At 37.3% G+C, this 19955-nt stretch overlaps 1 protein-coding gene across 12 annotated transcripts in view; it reads right to left on the reverse strand.

Annotated features, from left to right (window-relative positions):
- Positions 1-19955, reverse strand: part of LOC106075121 (uncharacterized) — a 46712-nt gene that overhangs the window by 14522 nt on the left and 12235 nt on the right. For 3 of the 12 annotated variants that reach the window (XR_008774983.1, XR_008774982.1, XM_056012050.1), the window contains exons 1-2: positions 13098-13314; positions 9797-10495 (exon numbers count right to left, since the gene is read on the reverse strand). Coding sequence is in view for 9 of the 12 variants with exons in the window: in XM_056012050.1 (XP_055868025.1) it covers positions 9797-10150 (354 nt within the window). In the remaining 3 variants the exon portion in view is untranslated. The other 9 variants (XM_056012052.1, XM_056012057.1, XM_056012054.1 and 6 more) reach the window with 7 other exon arrangements.

Raw genomic sequence — 19955 nt, forward strand, 5'->3', positions numbered from 1 at the left:
TCTATTCAAGGGCGTAGCATCTTTGTTTTGGTAATGTGGGCTTAGATGATTTTAATACATGCAGGCCAAGCCCTAAATAGCAAGGTTTTTGATGTACGCGAAGTATTTTAACAGACCTGATAATTATTTATTGTTTTGTTTGCACGTCACTGACCTGTGTGATAATTTCTCCCAGGCCCATTCTTGGATCAAGTCACTGACCTGTGTGATAATTTCTCCCAGGCCCATTCTTGGATCACGTCGAAACTTTACACAACTATTGTTTGTGCCTAACAAAATAGGAATAAAAACAAACAATTAAATATTTTGTTTGATTTCGAAAAGGGGAAATAAATTCTACTTTACTGATACATATCGCTGAAAAGTTCTTCTCCTCAGATCTTCTCCTCAGATAAGATTTTTTTTAAAGAGTATATTTAACTTGTTTAATTTCTTAAAATTTGACAATTAAGGGCCATTATCTGTGCCGAGCTATGAAGCTAGGGAAAGAGAATCAATCTTTAAGTAGACACATTGACCTTACGTTACGGTTTTCGAACCTGTCAAATTAGCTGATTTCTGGCTAAACCAAAAGAATTGGGGGTGGGAAAAGTGTGTGTGTGTGTGGTGGGGGGGATTGCTTGAACTTGATCATCACTGGCTGTAGCTTGGGATCGATATGTTCCATGTTGTTCTGTCTTCGATCACGCAATATTGATTTACGGAGCCCATGAGTTCAATAGGCAGATCAAGTTTAGGAACAAGTCTAAAGCTAATCATTACCCTAATACTTGGAACAAGGAGTCGGGACAAGCTGGAGAACTGGCGAATCTGTGTCAAACTAGGGAAATGTAAAGATGTCAAGCGACTGCTGTGTTTTTAGTAAAAAAAAATTTTTGTAAAATAGTTTACATGTTACGGATGTTCCTTCAGAGTTAAAGATAATCTAGTCCAAACCTCCCGCATGAAGACGTGGGATGGCAGCGGGCAGGGTATGAAGCCTGGACCATCGAGACAACAGAACGACAGTCCAGCGCGCATACCGCACGACCAGACAGCCTACATGGGAGAGACTGCTTCAGTATACATTTTATAAATCAATAAAAATCAATTTTTATCTTTCTATCTATCTATCTATCTATCTATCTATCTATCTATCTATCTATCTATCTATCTATCTATCTATCTATCTATCTATCTATCTATCTATCTATCTATCTGTCAGTACGTTTGTTCGTCTGTCTTAAGGTTTATCTGACGGTCTTCCTTTTTTTTGTTTGGATAAACATATCCAACAAGCAGTCTCTGGTCAACTGGTCTCTAACCAAATGGTCTCTTAGTCATTGACGCGATTCGAAACATCTAAAGATTTAACCCAAATATTTCATAATAAAAAATCTCTTCAAAGTCTGACTAGACGTCAGGTATTCAAAGTCATGTACTGGTACTGTTCAGATTTAAAAAAAAAAATTAATCAAGAAACCTCTAGGGTAGGACTAACTCGAAATAGATCGACGTTTTGCACAGCTGGAGTGTAATGCAAGGGAGACAACCTTTTCAGAGATGTATTACTTTACTATTGTTTAATCACTCTATCTACTTTTTAGCGGCCCCCGAAAGGGGAAAAGACGCTATTAGTTTTGTGTGGAATGTCTGTCCATCCGTCCCGTTTAGATCTCGTAAACTAGAAAAGATAGTGAAAATCCGACATCATAATATTTGACAACATTCAAAGTTCTGATGCAACGGCTACTTTTTTCTTTTCTGAAAGCGAAAAATCTAATTTTTTTTATACCCCTCACGCAAGCAGTTGTTTTCATTAAAATACACTTCTTTTACAACTATTCACTATTAATAGTAATAAACACGGAAGGCTCTTTAGTAGGATAGACTACTATATACCATATTTTTAACATATTTATGCAAATGGTTTTAGATTTTTTGTCCAAAAATATTTGTTTTCATTTATATTGCTAAGTTGAGTAATTTCTGTCATACTAATTACTACATTTACACACACACACACACACACACACATATTTACTATTTTTAAAGACAAAAAATCTATTTAGTATGCAAATAAGTTGGACATAATTTTAAACAGCAATTAATAAGTAGTGTTTCATAATTATCTCGTGAACAATAGTACCACGACATGGGTACTAGAAACTGAACTTAAGGAATTTTTTTTTTTTTTACGGAAATGTTGTAATTATTTTATACTTGAGGAATAAGAGATTGACCTTTTACAAAACAATTAGAGATCAATTAGATATTCATTATAAGACATCAGGTAGGCCAGGTTCACATCTAACTTCACATTCACTTCACCAGTCCATTGGTCTGCTGGACCGCTGGGGCACCACACAAGATCTGTCAACCTTCTTTCTCTATTCTTCTCAGTCATTTGTCTTTGATAGAATTTCATTCTGATGCTCTTTCTGAAAATATTGAAACCTGCCTTTTTACCTGCCTGAATGGACCACTTAGGGGGCCGATTTTGAGTTTGTGTTTCCACATAATTTGTCTTTGTATCCTTGATTAAACTAATTTATTTGCATTAAGTTTGACTATTTTCATTCCTGATATATAAACAAATAGCCGTTATATGCAAATCAGTGTATGGTTTTCCTCATAAATATCAATATACAATGGTTTTTTTTACAAAGCTTATCGTCTGTCTGTCCGTCTGTCTGATACAAATTGTGTACACATTATTTCTCCCACTTCCCATTGGGTCAAGTTGAATTTTTGCTCAAGTATTCATAGTTGATAACAATACGTGAGTTATTAAAAAAATAACAGCTAACCAATTAAATAAAAAATTAGGGACTCGGGTTAATTAATTATTTATATATTTTTTAGTTTCTTCCCCCTAGAATGCCTAGATAAGCTTTGTATTTTTAAAAAAGTTTTTTTTTTTTTTTTAAATACATTGCTTGTTGAGCTATCAAAATGCCCTTCAAAGAGAGAGATTATTGTAAGGTATAGTACAATGAATGGAGACAACAGCTTACACTTCATGGTACAGCCAATCATTGTCTACATTATCGAGGATTAGAAGTTTTAAGATAGCAAGAACGTGAGATTATTTAATATGCAATGACCGATGGATAAGGAACTCCAGACACACATTAGAGAGCTAGATTGGGAAAGACAGAGAGAGTTAGATAGACATTAGAGGACAGCCAGAGAGAGAGCCAGATACACATTAGAGAGATAGATTGGGAAAGAGAGAGTTAGATAGACATTAGAGGACAGCCAGAGAGAGAGCCAGATACACATTAGAGAGCTAGATTGGGAAAGACAGAGAGAGAGTTAGATAGACATTAGAGAAGAGCCAGAGAGAGCCAGATACACATTAGAGAGCTAGATTGGGAAAGACAGAGAGAGAGTTAGATAGACATTAGAGGACAGCCAGAGAGAGAGCCAGATACACATTAGTGGAGAAACGGAGACATAGATATTTGTGGAGACAAGCAATATTACACACAAATGTTAAGAAGATTCTAAGCAAAAGTGTAAGTGTAAGCAAAAGTGATAGGGATTAGAGTAAGAGAGAGAGAGAGAGAAAGAGAGAGAGAGAGAATAATAGCGAGAGAAAGAGAGAGAGTGAGAGAAAGAGATGTCGAGATAGAGAAAAAAAGAGACAGAGAGGAAAAGAAAGAGAGGGAGAGAAAGAGAGACAGAGAAGAAAAGAGAGAGATAGCGAAAGAGCGATAGGGTGAATGAGAGAGAAAGAGAGTATAAACTAAATAAAATGATCAGTATTACAGTTCTTAAAACACCTGCATGTATAATGAAGTGCAGTGTTAACATAATCCTCCCAATAAATGACACCTTATAGCCCCGAGACAATATTTAAGTATCCTCTCGGAGGGATACTTATTAGCTGGGATCGCGAGTTAAAGTCGATGACGATGGTAATTTTTTGAGATCAAAGTCTGAACACAAGATAGGCTGAGCAACGAAAAACTAGGATAATACGAGCCTGTAGGATGTCACAGCCTATTCCCATTGTAGCAAAAATGAAACACCCCCCTGGTTCTGCACCATAGTTTACTCTCAACTTTAAATCAAACACTAAAGGAAATAAAAACAAGTAAAATTTAAAAAAAAAAAACTTTTTAGGGCTAAATTTATAATAAGTGACATTGCGGCAATATTTTGAATCAAAAATGCATTTTCTAGTAGATCTAGACTAAAAACAATAAATTACAACTAAATATGTGAGTGGAAATCTTTGTATTAGTTGTTTATAGTTGCCGAAACTTCCCTGCTAGGGTCCAAGCACTTTTCTGAACCATTTTAGGTGAGAGGAGTTTCCTAACTGCATGTTCAAAAGCAACAAAAATAATTGTTACTCCAGTCTGTATTCGAACTCAAGCCACCACGATGAAAGGCCGACTTGTTAGCCACTAAGCTATCCAAGTACTTATAAAAGTAGAAGATTGTATAGTCTTAGTTTTAAAATTTTAACTAAAGACCAAATTCTCTACAAAAGCTTAGTAGGCCCTACTGTCTCTATTTAAAACAAAATAAATTAATTACTACTCATTAATTAACTAAATGGTTGTTTTTTTCATTGATTTGTGTGTTGCAATCCACAGTATATAATTGTGCAAAGTTTCAACTTGATCCGAGAATATGAAGTGGGAGAAATAACGTGCACAAGATTCCACCCAGACAGACAGAGAGAGTTGATATCATTTTTGTATATCATTTTTGTAATAATAAAAATGGTCTCCTGGAGCATTTGAAGTTGAAAGTATTGACTTAGGTTTTCAGAAGTGTCCAGATTTATGTCTCAATGTTTTTTTAAATTCATTATTTCAAAGGACGTAAGTGAATGTCCTGTCTGGCCCATGTCACTCCAAGCAACAGACACTGCCTGGCTGGGCAGTCATCAGGGGGCGCAGACTTTCACTCTGTTGTATTCTTGGTGCCATGTTTTCTTTTTCTAAAATCAATTTCAATGAATACACTGTGTGTGTGTGTCGAGCTCATGGCGAGTGCAGTTATAAAACAATAAAACAAGCAATACTGTTTTACAAACAAAGCTTATCGAAAGGAAGGATCCGCTAAATACTACCATTTATCTGAAAATTACAAACAAAATTACTAATAACAACAATTAATTAACTCATTGGTTATAATTTTTTATTGATTCATGTCTTGTCAGGCTAAATGAATAATTGTGCAAAGTTTTATTTTGATCGGCGAGCGGGTAATGGGAGAGAAAACATGTTCAAACTTTTTACCAGACAGACTCATCACCAACTTGTATAATATGCATCCTCCAATGTCTCTCACAATTCTTTATCGACCACCCCACTCGATCTTAGTTTAACTTTGTGTGACAGTGCGTTGTAGACGCCAGGAGAATGTATTTCGGAAGCTCAGAATGTTTGAAAAACGTTTGACGCTTGGGTGAATCCCCCGACCTTACAGACCCCAGTTGGATAATAAGTGAGGAGCACGCGAATGTAAACTTTTTGGTTTCGGGGCTCATCACCTGGTTAAAGTTTGAGAACACTGATCTAGTACGTAACAGTTTTATTCATGTAGCACTTCTTGAAGTCGTGCTAGAATAACACAAAGATTGATACTGACCCGGGGGGGGGGGGGCATGTTTTGTATATAGCTGTGTTGTTTTGTGTTTCTGTCCCAAAACCAAGAGGTGGTAAACATACAACGGGGGGAGGGGGGAATACTGTTTGTTGCTTTGCTAACAGCTTGCATACTGGGATGTCTTATATTATATAATATAGACGTTATTAATGAGAATTGATTGATGGCCGTCAATGGGTAAGTGCTTGATGGGAGACATTCTATGTGAAGCTGGTAGAGTGAATATAGTCTTGGTTTGAAGTCTGGTTTAGATTTCAGTACGAATTAATATGTATATATACAAATACATTGTTTTATGGACTACTTTTGAATTTAAAACATAAACTTGTCTGTAAAAGTCAACCATTTTGTTTTATGGGTTACTTTTGTCTTTAAAAATCTACCGTTTGTTTTACGGGCTAATTTTGTCTTTAAAACTCTTCCAATTGTTTTATGGATTACTCTATTCTTTATAAGTCTACCATTTGTTTTATGGACTACTTTTGTCTTTAAAACTCTACCACTTGTCTTCTAGACCAGTGATGCCCAACGTAATTCGACCTGCGGGCCATTTTAATTTCCGACACTCGTGTCGCGGGCCACATGAATGAAAACGTAGGCCTACAAAAACGATAGACTTGAAACCCGTAGATCCTGTGCTTAATTAATTAATGGGATATTTGAAATGTATATTTTTTTTCCCCGCCTCAGAAGCTTCATTTCAGTACTAAAAATATCAGCAACATTGGGCTTCATCTCTGTACTTAGAATATGTGCTAGTTTTACAACCGAGTCATTTTCCTTTCTCTTTTTGGTAAAATATTCCCATCAATCCTCCAATTTCTAGGCTTAGTTTAACAAATTTTTATTCGCGGATCAAACCAAGAAAGCCGTCATATTTGTTTTATAATGTTTATGTTTTTTTTTTTTTTTTTTTTTTTAATAGCCACACTTTCTTTATAAAACAAATATGTTGCTGTTGATCTATTATCATGTTCCACAAAAAAGTAAAGAACCATTCCTTTTTCCTGGTTGAAAAAGTACATTCTACACTCAAACACCTATTTCATAAACCCACAAATGTTAAATGTCATGGCACCAATAAATCAGGAGAAAAATTAAGGGCTCCAAGCCCCTAACGTAAGTACAGATACATTTTTGCACCTTCTAATTCTTTTTTTTTTTTTTTTTTTTGGAAAAAGGGGGGATTTTCGGCGGGCCGGATGGAATCACGTCGTGGGCCGGATCTGGCCCGCGGGCCGTACTTTGGGCATCACTGTTCTAGACTATTTTTATGTCCAATCTCTCTCCCGTTCGATAATTATTTTTCTTCAAACAATAGTAACGCACTTTATGTCCCATGCTGAAGTAGCCTGGCTTGTTGTTGACACCGTTATTGATGATGTCGTTGATTCACTTATACAGAGTACAGGGCCTCCAGAAGTCAATGGTAAACATAAAAGAAGCCTAGCATCAGGGTTGGTAGATTGACTTGTTTTGTTTTTTCACGTAAGTAATTCTAAAGCGCATTGTCAAGTGCACACAACCCCTAGGCCCTAGTACGTATTATGTTAAAGGTGTTCACACTAAAGCGTAACCACAGTAATCTTCTCCTTGTGTACACTTTGATTTGTACAAATTATATCAACTCTATCTGTCTGTTTCTCTGTCTGTCTGGTACAATTTCAACACACATTATTTTTCCCGAAAGGGCGTAGCCAGAATTTTTTTTTTTGGGGGGGGGGATTTTTTTTCTCTCCCCCCCCCATATATATATATCCCGAAAGGGTGATGTCGGAATTTAGTGACTGATTGGTTTATTTTAGATGAGATTTTAATACTAAACCATCAATTGCCCCAGCGTAGCCAAGGGGTTTTGAGTTTTAACCCCCCTTCAGCGGGGTTTGAAACTAAAAAATATCTCATTTATATTTTTAAAAAAGCAAATTATAGACTCAAAATACTATGAGTGTAGCCAAGGAGGGTTTTGAGTTTAAACCCCCCTCCAGTGGCGTTTGAAGCTAAAAAATACCTCTTCAATATAAAAAAAGACAGATTTTAGGAGACAGTTATAGAGATCGGGTCTAAATCAAGGAAATCCTATGCCGAACAGGAAGACGACCTCTTAGTAGGGTTGTGACGGAGCGTCGCATGAGGTTTGCGGGACATGTTCACCATCAAAATGAATTACGCATAATAAGAGTTGCGATGAAATCCTAGTACAACTTGGCGCCACACTTTCATGGAGGTCCTCAGAGCATGAAGGAAGAGGCTTCAGACATTGCCAGTGACAGATTTTTGGGGAAACAGCTTGCCGCCTAATTCGCCGAACGGCGCGGGAATGTTTAAGTCAGTAGGAAAAGCACATTAGGTTTTTGAAAATAAAACATTTTTAATAACAGGATAATGCACTGGAGATACCTCAGAATATGCATTTAGTTGGCTCTCAATATCGGAAATAGTCCTTGGCAGCGGGGCTCCACCCCGCTCTGGCGGAGCTCCCAGCGTTTCCCCGGATCTCTTTGCTGGCAAGAGCGGGGAGTCTACAATTTTTCCATCAACTCCAGGAAGAACATTTTCTAGGTCAAATAAACGTCTTCCAAAAGAAAGAAGGGTCAGAATGTAATAAAGATTAATTATGTGTGTGTGTGTACACACACACACACATACACACACACATACATACATACATACATACATACATACATATATATTATTTATATAATTTATTTATTTCGCCCTCTGAATAAAAATCTTCGCTACGCCCATGATATATATATACCTATGTATTTGTGAAGAGCAAGACTTTATACAGTGCTAGAAATATCATTACCACAGTTTGTGATTTGCGCTTGGAATCATTTAGTACGCTCTACTGCTTTACAGTTTGAATAATTGTTTACAGTTTGAATAATTGGTGTGCCTTTTGAGCATTGAAAGAGTGCAAGGTAGGTTAAACAGCGCGTAACGTTATAGTTTATAAGGGGAGGGGGGGGGGTTATCATTATGTTCTGTTGCAATACGAAGACTAATCACAACCTCAGACAGGCTATTCCATAGAAGAATACAAAAAACTTGGAGGGGGGTCGACATATACATTCCATAGAACAGTGTTACCCAAGCTTTTTCTGGCTGGGGGGTCAAATAAAGTTCGTCACTCGTGTCACTGGTCGCATCGCTACCCTTTCTAAAAGTGTGCTACCCTTTCTCAAAGTGTGCTACCCATTCTCAAAGTGTGCTACCCCTCCTCAAAGTGTGCTACCTTTTCTCAAAGTGTGCTACCCTTTCTCAAAGTGTGCTACCTTTTCTCAAAGTGTGCTACCTTTTCTCAAGGTGTGCTACCTTTTCTCAAAGTGTGCTACCTTTTCTCAAAGTGTGCTACCCTTTCTCAAAGTGTGCTACCCTTTCTCAAAGTGTGCTACCCTTTCTCAAAGTGTGCTATCCTTTCTCAAAGTGTATCGTTGAGTCTTTGAGACTTCATGATGTTCTGTTGGCAGAAGTTCCGGGCTACCAGCCCTGCCTCAAAGTGGCGCCCGGAATTTCTGAGTAAACGACTAGGCCAAATGATAAAAACAAAAACTCCCTTGGGAGTAACTAAGGGGCGCGATTGGGTTCCCATTGCACTAAAGGGGTTGTAAAAGAGCTCCCATGATCGTGTCAACAATCCAAGCGCCGTTACTCAGAGGACCGTTTCAACAGAGGCAAAACCCGGACGGTTAGCCTGGTAAAGCACAAGGAAATGTAGGAGGTTTAGTTTGGCCTTAACGCGTGAGTCATGAGTGTCCATATCACTGGAAATAGCAATGTTGGCAATTCATACATTAGATTCGTCCTTCGCCAGACAGAACTTCTTGTTCAGTCAGGCTGGTAAAAGAGTTTTATGAGTCTTGACTCAAATTTTAATGACAGATCAAGCTGGTAGGCAGAAGTCCCGATAGCACTGAGTCACGTGACAGATATGGCCCACGGACCGTAGCTTGTGCATCACTGCCCTAGAAATACCAACGTGACGACAGCTAGCAGTGGTGATCAAATATTTGGCTAGATGCTAATCCTAAATTAAATCTGTAGACTTGAACTCATGTTCTTTGGTTAAGAGGTGTTTAATTCAGCACTAAACTCTCACGAGGTTAAATAACTATTTATTTCTAACAAGTAGATCTAGTGTTTGAATGATTTTTGTTTATTGAAGTGATTTATTTCTTACCTTGTGTTTCAAGAGTTGGTCAATAATTACGGACTGGCCTCTTGAGAAATCTCTTTTCTGAGGCTGCACCAGATTGTATTCCTGGAGCTGTCCGTACTGGGGTTTCTGCCTCGCGTCGAAAGTTTGATCATCTTGGATATCCGACATCACAGTCATACTGCTCACGTGACGCCATCGCAGGGTCACGTGCAGCACGTCGTTATTGGGTATCAAGATCAAGGTGAAGAAGCAGCAGAGCCCAATCAGGAGGAACTTATCCCACTTCCGAAGAATCAACGGCAGGCGGCGCCTCTCTCGAATTACGGGCACATTAAGCAGGCGTATCCTTTTCATCTGCAGTACAAGAAAACTCATAGGACTACAGGGAACAGATTCCAGGAGTCTTGTTTTACGGCTTATCTGAATTACTCAACAAAATCATTTATGGAGTATTCAAAAAGGGCTAAACACTTGCAAGAAAATTCATGTCCCAGACACTGAAAATGTCATTTTGTTGTGTCAAATCATTTTGCGGGATATTCAAAGATTCAAATACATAATAGCGTTTTCTTTTCCTGGCGTTTTCTATAAGACTCCACTAGAACATCGACTCCATTGTTTTTCCTGATTTCATTACGATTACGAATCAAAATGTGGTTCTGGTCCTGACTTACTAATTGGTATCTCACAGGCTTTATGAGCAGAGAACTCTACGTGAAGCTGAAAAGTAAAAGTACATATAGGCTAGTGCAAAATATAAACAAGTACATATAGGCTACTGCAAAATAAAAAAAAAAGTACATATAGGCTAGTGCAAAATAAAAAAAACAAACATATAAGTTAGTACAAGTATCAAAACAATGACTGACCAGGTATGCTAAACTAACCAAATAGTGTAGCCCCATTCAATATATATATATATAATCTCTTGTTACAGTCACACGTTACCTCGACTGGATTGATTTAGGATTGGATGATGATAACTAGAGACAGAACAAACATATTTGAGGGGTTGGGGTCGTGGTGGGCTAGAGGTAAAAAAGAAAAGGTTCAGAAATGGAAAACCTTCTGGCTATGGCTTTATCTCCAATGTATTCAATTCGTTGTGTATTAGGGTCTGAAATCTGGTCCAAACAAGTCGCTGGCGCTGTTATTAACTCTTTCTCTCCGTAATTATTTACCACATTCTGGTGGAATCAACGTTGGTATGGTCAGTTAGGAGAGAAAGAGTTAACATGACGAGCATATCGAGGCTGTGATCATCAATATTTATACTGATGAGACACATAGATGCTGCAAGACCGTTTAAGACAGGAGAAACAGGTCTGTAGCTCACCTGGAATTTCTACCTTTCTACCTTTCTACCTTTCTTAACAAGTAAATGGATTGAAACCAGAAAATATAAAAAGAAATACTTTAAAAAAACAAACACAAAGTTTATATTAAGCATAGTTGTAAGCCTATCAATTAGTTTAGTTTAGTCATGAAATTTAATTTGTAATTATAAAAATACATTTAAAAAAGGAAGAAGGACCTGAATACAAACTCATGGCTCAAGCCTTTCCAGGTCTCTCACACCAATACGTCGGTAACCACTCTGCTAGTGGAGAGCCAATGAACATGGAACTTTGACTGATTATCTAGTGTTTCTCGTCCTATTTTTCATGCTGTGCTCGCTGAGACTCACACGACTAATTCTGCTTGTGCCATCACTTCAGTCAAGTTGAAATTCTTTCCCTTGTTTGACATACCAAACAAAATTACCAATAGTTCATAGGTTAATTTTTCTATTGATTCTTGTGTTGTCAGGTAAATGAAATAATTTGAACAGAAATTGGGTTTGAGAAAAGTAAGTTTCCAAATGTCTTACCAGACCGACAGAGTGAGTTGATATAAGCTTTGTAAAGACTGCTACTGAACAAAATAAGAAGCTAGTTGATGGCCACACACACACACTCAGAAAATAACATTGGAAGCAAGTCGTTAAGACCAATAATAAGATCTAACTGAGTTGCGACATCTGCCTGCAAGGATCCGTACCAGAAATAAAACTGGGCTGTGAAATGAAATACTGGAAAGATAGCATGAAGGAATGAACGAGCTCTTGATTTCTAAATGAGGAGGCGACCAGCAAAAAGAATAAAATATGGAAGGTGGAGGACATATAACTAAGAGTTTGTACGGAATTAATTATTTAATGCCCAGTGCTGGGTTTATCTATAGGCAACATAAGCTAGAGCTTAGGGCCCCCACTTTCTTGAGGGTCTCTTCCAAAAGGGTTCATAAAATATTTTCAATTTAGCAAACAAAAATTGCTCGATATTATGAATAACATATGCGTTTCCAGTGGGGAAGTTTGATTTATAAAGGACCCCAAATGAAGTCTAAATACGGTACTGTTAATGACACAAGTTATTGATGGGGTACCAGAGTTAAACTTTCTTCATCCACTCAATGTCATGTGTTTACTTCTACGAAAGTAAATAGTCATCTAATGTCCTAAGTTGGTCATTTAAACGTTTCCTGGAGAGTGCCTCCAGCTTTGATAATTTGCACTCACAGAATATTATAGCCTTTGGAATATTATCATCCCCCATACAGGATTAATGCCCATTCTATATCAACTATGTCTAACAATTTGTATTGTCTCTAACTTCTCTTCTGGCGCTGATCAGAACATTAATAATTATTGTTTAATGTTGCAACACTGCTCGTAATGGAGCCTGGTCTTTTTCTGTGTAAAATTTAGAAATGGTAGTTATTTAAAAACCAAATGTCAATGTCCCAGATACTCCCCCCTCCCCCCCCCCCAACTGATCCACAAAAGAGATTGAACCATAGCACACTGAGCATGCTGTACTCAAAAACAATTTTTCAAATTCTCTAAGGGCCATAGAGAATGCTTTGAGAACTACTACAGCGTATACAACAACAACTCTGACCTTCATATCATATTAACATTCATACATCGTTATATTACCTGAGTACATCTCTATTGTTATCCTAACCTACATACACTGCTATGCTGTGAAACAATATTGACATAAATATAACAAACCATCTCCTAAGAACATTTATATTCTCATGAGTCAAACAAAACCAAATTATATTTACGCAATGTCTTATTGAATTACTCCACACGTAGCCCAACGCTGTCATACCTCCATAAATACTTCCACACGAGCGCTGCTCCAAGTGACCGGCTCGAGATATCGGCCCGTTATAAACATAAAAATAATAATATAGAAAATTCCTATCACGCTAGTACATTTGTCATCACAGTTATCGCAGTATCAGACCAGGCCAGGGACCTAAGGCTTACCTTACCACCATACCAACACGAGGCTTCGCCTGGGATAAGATGAAACCATACACGACATCCCAGGTATTGACGTGAACTGTATCCTGTTTACCTGGCCAGTGCATAGTCGATTTAACAATGTAATCAATGGTTCTAAATCTTTTTAGAAACCTCCTTTTTTTCTTTTTTTTTGTTTAAACTCTTTCTCTCCTAACTGACGATACCAACGTTGATTCCACCAGAATGTGGTAAATAATTACGTAGAGAAAGAGTAAAGACTCTTCTTAGATAAAGAAATCACCACCATTTTCTTTTTTCTATTTAAGCAAAGAAGTCTAAGCGTGTGCTACAGGTGTGTCAACACAAAGAACGACGATAATCTGTACGTTTTTCAAGCATACACACACACACACACCAGATTACTCTTTTGCCGATTAATCGTCTTCTGACACCAAAAGAGTTGTTACTTTGATTTAAATGTTTCTCTGGGTAGATATTCGAGGATGCAATTGTAAATTTGAAGAAAGAGGTCATTGTGAGGTAGCGAACAGGATGAATCGACTAATTAACAAATAATATACACATTTTAAAAAAATCGATTTCTACATTACGTTTAAATAAATAATAGAGTAATATAAACATTCCTTTTTAATGTATCATTATAAATGTGCAAGTATAGGGATCCTATAAGCGACATATTAATGCGACGCTCTCTCAACTTCGCGACTCAGCTAGACTACTACGTACGAAATGTTTACTTTGAAATAAATGACTCAAATTTTAAAATTTCCAATGACCTTCAATTTTTGTTTTAACAAAGCCTATATTAACTCACTCCGCCTGTCTGTCAGTATGTCTGTCCGGGAGGACTCTTTTACAAGTGTTTTCCTTCCCACTTCCCATTCTAAGATCAAGCTAAAATGGTGCACAATTAGTCATGGTCTAAGACAATACATGAACCAATAAAAAAATTAACCGATTTTTTAATCAAATAGCGGTAATTAATGAATTGTATTTAATATAGTAAAGGGGAGTTAGACCTTGCAGTAGTGAGAGATATGCAGCGATTTCGCCGTGCTATCATGCTATGTTTAATGGTATTCTTTAATTCCTCTACTTGTTGACATTGCTAGCCATGAAGAAAGTGTAAACTAATAGGGAGTGTAATTTTTTGTTTTTGTCTGAATTGTTCACGGAGTAATCTGACTTTCCCCATTTCTCAATATTTACTTTCTTCCTAACTTTCTTTTCTTTTACAATTCCTCTTTTCACCTAGCGAATTCTTAATCGGCGGAAAAAGAAAAAAAAACTGGGTTGGAGGACATGGTTCTCGAAAACTGCTCTAAAGTTTCCTAAAAAAATTTGACAGTTGATGTATATCTTAGGGAAAAGAACTGTTAGCTCCTCCGCCACACTGGGACAACTCTCGTTGGACCTTTTTTTTTCGAAATATGTTCTAAAATTAAATTTGGTCTAGACAATCTTTCTCTTGAACAGACATACGTCAGCGGGTAAGCCCTATTGATGAAATATTTCAATAAATAAATAGACGTATGTGAACATGTTGTGCACCGTCTTCTAAGACAGGATCTATAGGCCTAGCATTAGAATTGTATAGACTCTGATTAGATTTATACATTCGCTTAAAAAGATTTTTTTTTGTGCGTAGGGGAGTCAGAGTGAGGTAAACATTTTCCTTTTTTTTTTAAAAACATAACATTCATTAGTTATTAGGAGTGAAACAATCACTCTTACGAATAGTCATCAGATTCTTAAAGGAGGAATTTTTTAAAACTTTTTATTTGTTACTTGTCGCATTATGGTATACGTGAGTTTAGATAAACTAATCCCTTATATGTGGTTCCTAGGTCAAGCATCTCTCCATAGAGTTTGTCATCTAAAAGGTTTGTTTTGTGGGTCATAATCTCGATGTAGCTTTTAAGGACGCAATCCATGGAGCTACCCTTCTTTCATCTTCTAGATTCTAGAGCGTATGTTGCTTCATTCTGTTCTGTCTGAGATTTGAAAAATTAAACGATGATGGTTTCAGCATTGCTTTTTATCATTAGCAATCATTCGTCTTCGGACTCAAAGACAAGTATTTGTATTTATTATTATTATTATTATTATATAGTATAGGAGGCTAAACACTGACAAGTGTCAGTAGCTCTAAATACTTTGGAGCTATCGTCTCAGCTGAAGAACTAATACAGCGATTGGAACACTCGATGACGTCCCTGAAGGTCTTTGCGAGCCCTAAGGACCTTGTGATATGGCCATAAGGTTTGAGATTACGTCTGAGCGATTAGAAATATTTTTTGCAAATTGTTTCTGTTAAACCCTGTTTCATGTTTTAAGCTTTCTCACTACGCTATGATCCTATCACCAATTGGAAAGTGAGCGACCTGAACTCGAACTCAAGGACTAAGACTTCCTCAGCCTACTCAAGCCAATACACTAGCCACTGCGCCAGGGAGCTGATTATCAAAATAGATTTAATAGTTATTTACATACTTTTCTTTCTACAAACAATAAAGGGGACTAATTCAACTTATTCCACCTTATCAGTCAGGTAAAATTTATTTCCCTTGTTGAATAATAACTAATTACCAATAGTTACTTAACTAATTGGTTAATATTTTTTTTTAGATTCTTGTGTTAGTAGGTAAAAGAAATAATAATGCGAAATTTCAGCTTGATCTCAGATTGGGTGAGGGAGAAATAACGTGTACAAACTTGTTACCAGACAGACAGACAGACAGATATTCTAAAAAGTATAACCAAAATCCCATCTACTTTACTCTATGGGGTGTATAACTAAACAGCATGTACCGCCAATTAACTTATATCAGGATCGGGGTGAGGGAGTTTCAATTACAAATCCCGAAGAATTTTTAATTGAGATTGAACTCGTGCTTGCCAAGCGCCCGAAGGCAGTACGAAAATTCGGTTGGGAAGCCAAGCAGTTTACCAATCTTCTATCACGTCCCATAGATCTCGGTCAAAGGTGACAATAGATGGTTTTGTTTAGTCATTGCTTCTATGTCACCGACAACGTCTCTACACTTCTCAACGCAGAATGCGGCATTGTGGAGTTTAAACAGAACCTTGAACGAAACAATAAGGTCTTTGATAGACAGAGCTGGGACAAACCAGGGCAACGCTTTTCAGCCTCAACGTGGCGCCCGGATGGAACCGATCATTAGAGGAGACGATTAGGCCAATAGGGAAACAAAACAAGACCACTGTTGGATGCCTCAACTTTTTCCTTTGTACTGGATGGGATATAAGAGAGCCCCAAAGGCCGCTGTGGTACAGAGAAGACAAAATGACAGGTTTCCCTGTTGAGCTTGGCCTTCAGCCTCGACTCTAGCCTCTTTCAGAAAGAACAATTGTTCTAAAACGTCGGCGGAGGGGACCTTCTGTTTGCCTTAAGTTTCAAACGCATTAAGTTTCCCCAATGTTGTCAGGGTCGGATTATTCTAGGTTGCAGAAATGCATTTACTTGGAGTCTGATGTGCACACTTGAACACAATAAACAAAACACAGGTCAAAGAAAGAGAAGGAGGATGAAACCAAGTCTCGGGCCGAATCTGACCCACGGCCGTAGTTTGGGCATCACTGCTGTATAGCACCATAGATTTTCCTAACAATGTCCGTTCCTAAGTATTTAGTAGATTTTCTGTTGTCTCTGTTAGTATCCACCGACATTTTGTCACGACAATTTAAAAAAAAGGTCAGCAGGACGACTTTACGCCGCTTGTAATTTTGACATGAAAAAGACGTTTTTACTTCGCTATCGAGGGGACATATTTAATATCTACTGCAAGAAAAATATATTTTTTTGACAGATCTTTCGCGAGATAAAAGAAAAGGTTTCAAATAGAAATAGTCTTTTTAGCGGCCCCCGAAAGGGGAAAAGACGTTATTAGTTTTGTGTGGCCTGTCCGTCCGTCTGTCCGTCCGTCCCGTTTAGGTCTCGCAAACTAGAAAAGATAGTGAAAATCTGACATCATAATATTTTAGACCATTCAAAGTTCTGATGCAACGGCTACTTTTTTCTTTTCTGAAAGCGAAAAATCTAATTTTTTAATACAAATGCAAGCAGTTTTTTCATTAAAATACACCGCTTTTACAACTATTAATAGTAACAAAAACGGGAGTCTCTTTATTAGGGGGAGTATATATCTACCATGTATTTAAAACATTTATGCACCTAGATAGCTGGGGCAACACACAAGATCTGTTAACCTTTTTTTTTTACATTCTTCTCTGTCATTTGTCTTTGATAGAATTTCATTCTGATAATATTGAAACCTGCCTTTTTACCTGCCGGGGTGGACCACTTCGGGGGCCGATTTTCAGTTTGTATTTCCACACAAACTGTCTTTGTAACCTTGTTATTACATTGTTATTTTGTAAACATTGGTATTGTATAATTGATCACATTTGTATAGTGCAGATTTTAAGAATAAACCAAAGTCAAGGACGACAACTGAATAGAAACGAATTTAGTTTTCTCATCTAAAAAGGGGCAGCAAAGATTACGATTACTGAGAAAACTGTCCGCGTTTAATGTTAGCGAAAAGGCCTTGGCCTTTGAGACAAACATCCATAAGCTAAAAAAAAGCTAAAAATAATCTAGAAATGAAAAATCACCCTTTGGGTCAGGATTTTGTGACTTTACCATCACAAAAGAGATACAAGACACCGATAGCAAGGACAAACAGACACAAACACTCTTTTGTTCCTCTGGCAATCAAATGATGAAGTAGAAAAAATCTGAGATAAACTTTTCACATGTAAATTATGAGTGAGTCAGGTGTGAATGTTAATTTTGTTTATTTTTATAGTTACAATGTTTTCTTTGGTATAATGCACAAATTGTAAGACAATTTTCCTTACGGACAATAAATATTATTATTAATATTATTATTATTATTATGTAAAAAAACGAGTATTTATTCTCTGGCGCTGCCAGGGTCGAGTTTCGTTAAAGGGAAACAAAATTCATCGTAGTCCCTTTATCAGTTTCCACCTAGGAATTTATGGTGATGTGGCAGGTCTGCAGCAGTACCGCCCTCTGACAGGCAACGAGAATGTTCCTATGAATGTCAAGGGCCTTGAAGGTATCTGTGAGGTCAGTTGTTATTATCCCCTCGGTTGATATAACAATGGGGTACATTGTTGTTTTAGATAATTTCCATAAACGCTTAATCTCCAAGCCTAGGTTCCCATATTGTCGCTGTTTTTCCATTATTATTATTATTATAATTATTAATGCTGTCTCAATGCGTAGCAGTTGAATGTCGCATAAAATCTCATGTATTACAGCTCTAATTAGTTACCTATCTGTTTGTATAAAGCTTTTATCAACTCCGTCTGTCCGGGACACATTCTATATGCGTCATTCCTTCCATTTGCCACTCTCGAATCAAGGTGAAAGTATGCACAACTATTCATTGTCGAAGACAACGCATGAATCAATCAAGAAATTAACAATAAGTAAATTAATTAATTTTTTTGTTTCATACAGAAAAGGGGAGTTACATCTTGCAGTATTGAGATATATGACAGTAATTGTTCTTTCCCTTTGCTTTTTAAAGTATTTTTTTTATATTTTGCTTGTTAAACAAGTTTTAAGCCATAGAGTGAAAGTCTAATGTATCATCCAGATTGAGATGATATTGTGCTATGACCAGAGGATGCTAGAACATTAGATTCTGCGGCGCTAACAGACCACAACAAATGTTCATGCAGGCTACCGTTTGAAAAACTTCATTGTCACACCGTTACACTGATCAACATCTCCATTATTTTGTACACCGGATGTGGTTCGGATGAGATTCGGATGTGATTCGAATGAGAGCTTGTCTATTTCTCATTTATTTTATTCCCTATTAATTTCTTCATTTCTTCTGGATAGAGTGCAATGTTTAATTGTGTGTTTGTTCTCCCACACTTGGCGAGTGTGTCAGCCTTCTCATTTCTTTCTAGATCTATATGATCTATATGGGCTTGTATCCATTGAATGACAGTTTTTTGCTGTTGTTGTTGAGCTTTATAAGTGCTGTCCTGAGTCGTTTTATATAGGAGGAATCTGAGTTTTCCAAGGTCTCACTCGAATCACAATAAAAATGATGCCTATTATAAGCTACCCAGACTAATCTTTCGACTCAGGACCGGACACAACAGTATGAGACAACATATGTACCGGAAGCTCCAAATTGGAACAAGTGAAATCTGACCATTTGGAGTGTCACCAGATAATGCTGACCATGTACCTCAGGACTGCACTCTCTACCAAGAGACCCGAACAAGACACTAGCCCCAAAACACCCCAATAGAAAGAAAACTATATGGAGAGTTCCCTGATTTGGAAACCACTGCGCAGTCCATCTCACATATTGATCTAGTCATCTGAACGTTGCAAAATAAAGAAAATGAGAACGAGGAAGAAGTAAACCGGATATACACACACACACACACAGAAAAAGCTAGTACTAGTTTTTCCGCAATGTATGAAAATCTCTAATGGCTCTACGGTAACTTCATACTATGGTGACATTTATTGACGCTACAGAGCCTTCAGCGTCATCTATATCAGTGTGTGTGGCAACCTTGTAGGTTAAAGATGGTGAAAAAGTAGTCAGGGCTACAATTTGTAGCGTTATGTTATTCTGACGTCATGAATATGTGGACACTTCATGTACCAAGTAGTGCGGTCATCAATACAGGAGGCTAATTTCATCGCAGACAACACCATGGCGACAACACGAAGGGAGGTATCTCACTCTGGATATCAAAACAGGTTTCCTAGGGGAGATTATCCGATATTTTAAATAACTTAATCGATACGCACTACAAAGAACGCATCTA

Source organism: Biomphalaria glabrata, chromosome 15, assembly GCF_947242115.1.
Source record: "Biomphalaria glabrata chromosome 15, xgBioGlab47.1, whole genome shotgun sequence".
Classification (NCBI taxonomy): domain Eukaryota; kingdom Metazoa; phylum Mollusca; class Gastropoda; family Planorbidae; genus Biomphalaria; species Biomphalaria glabrata.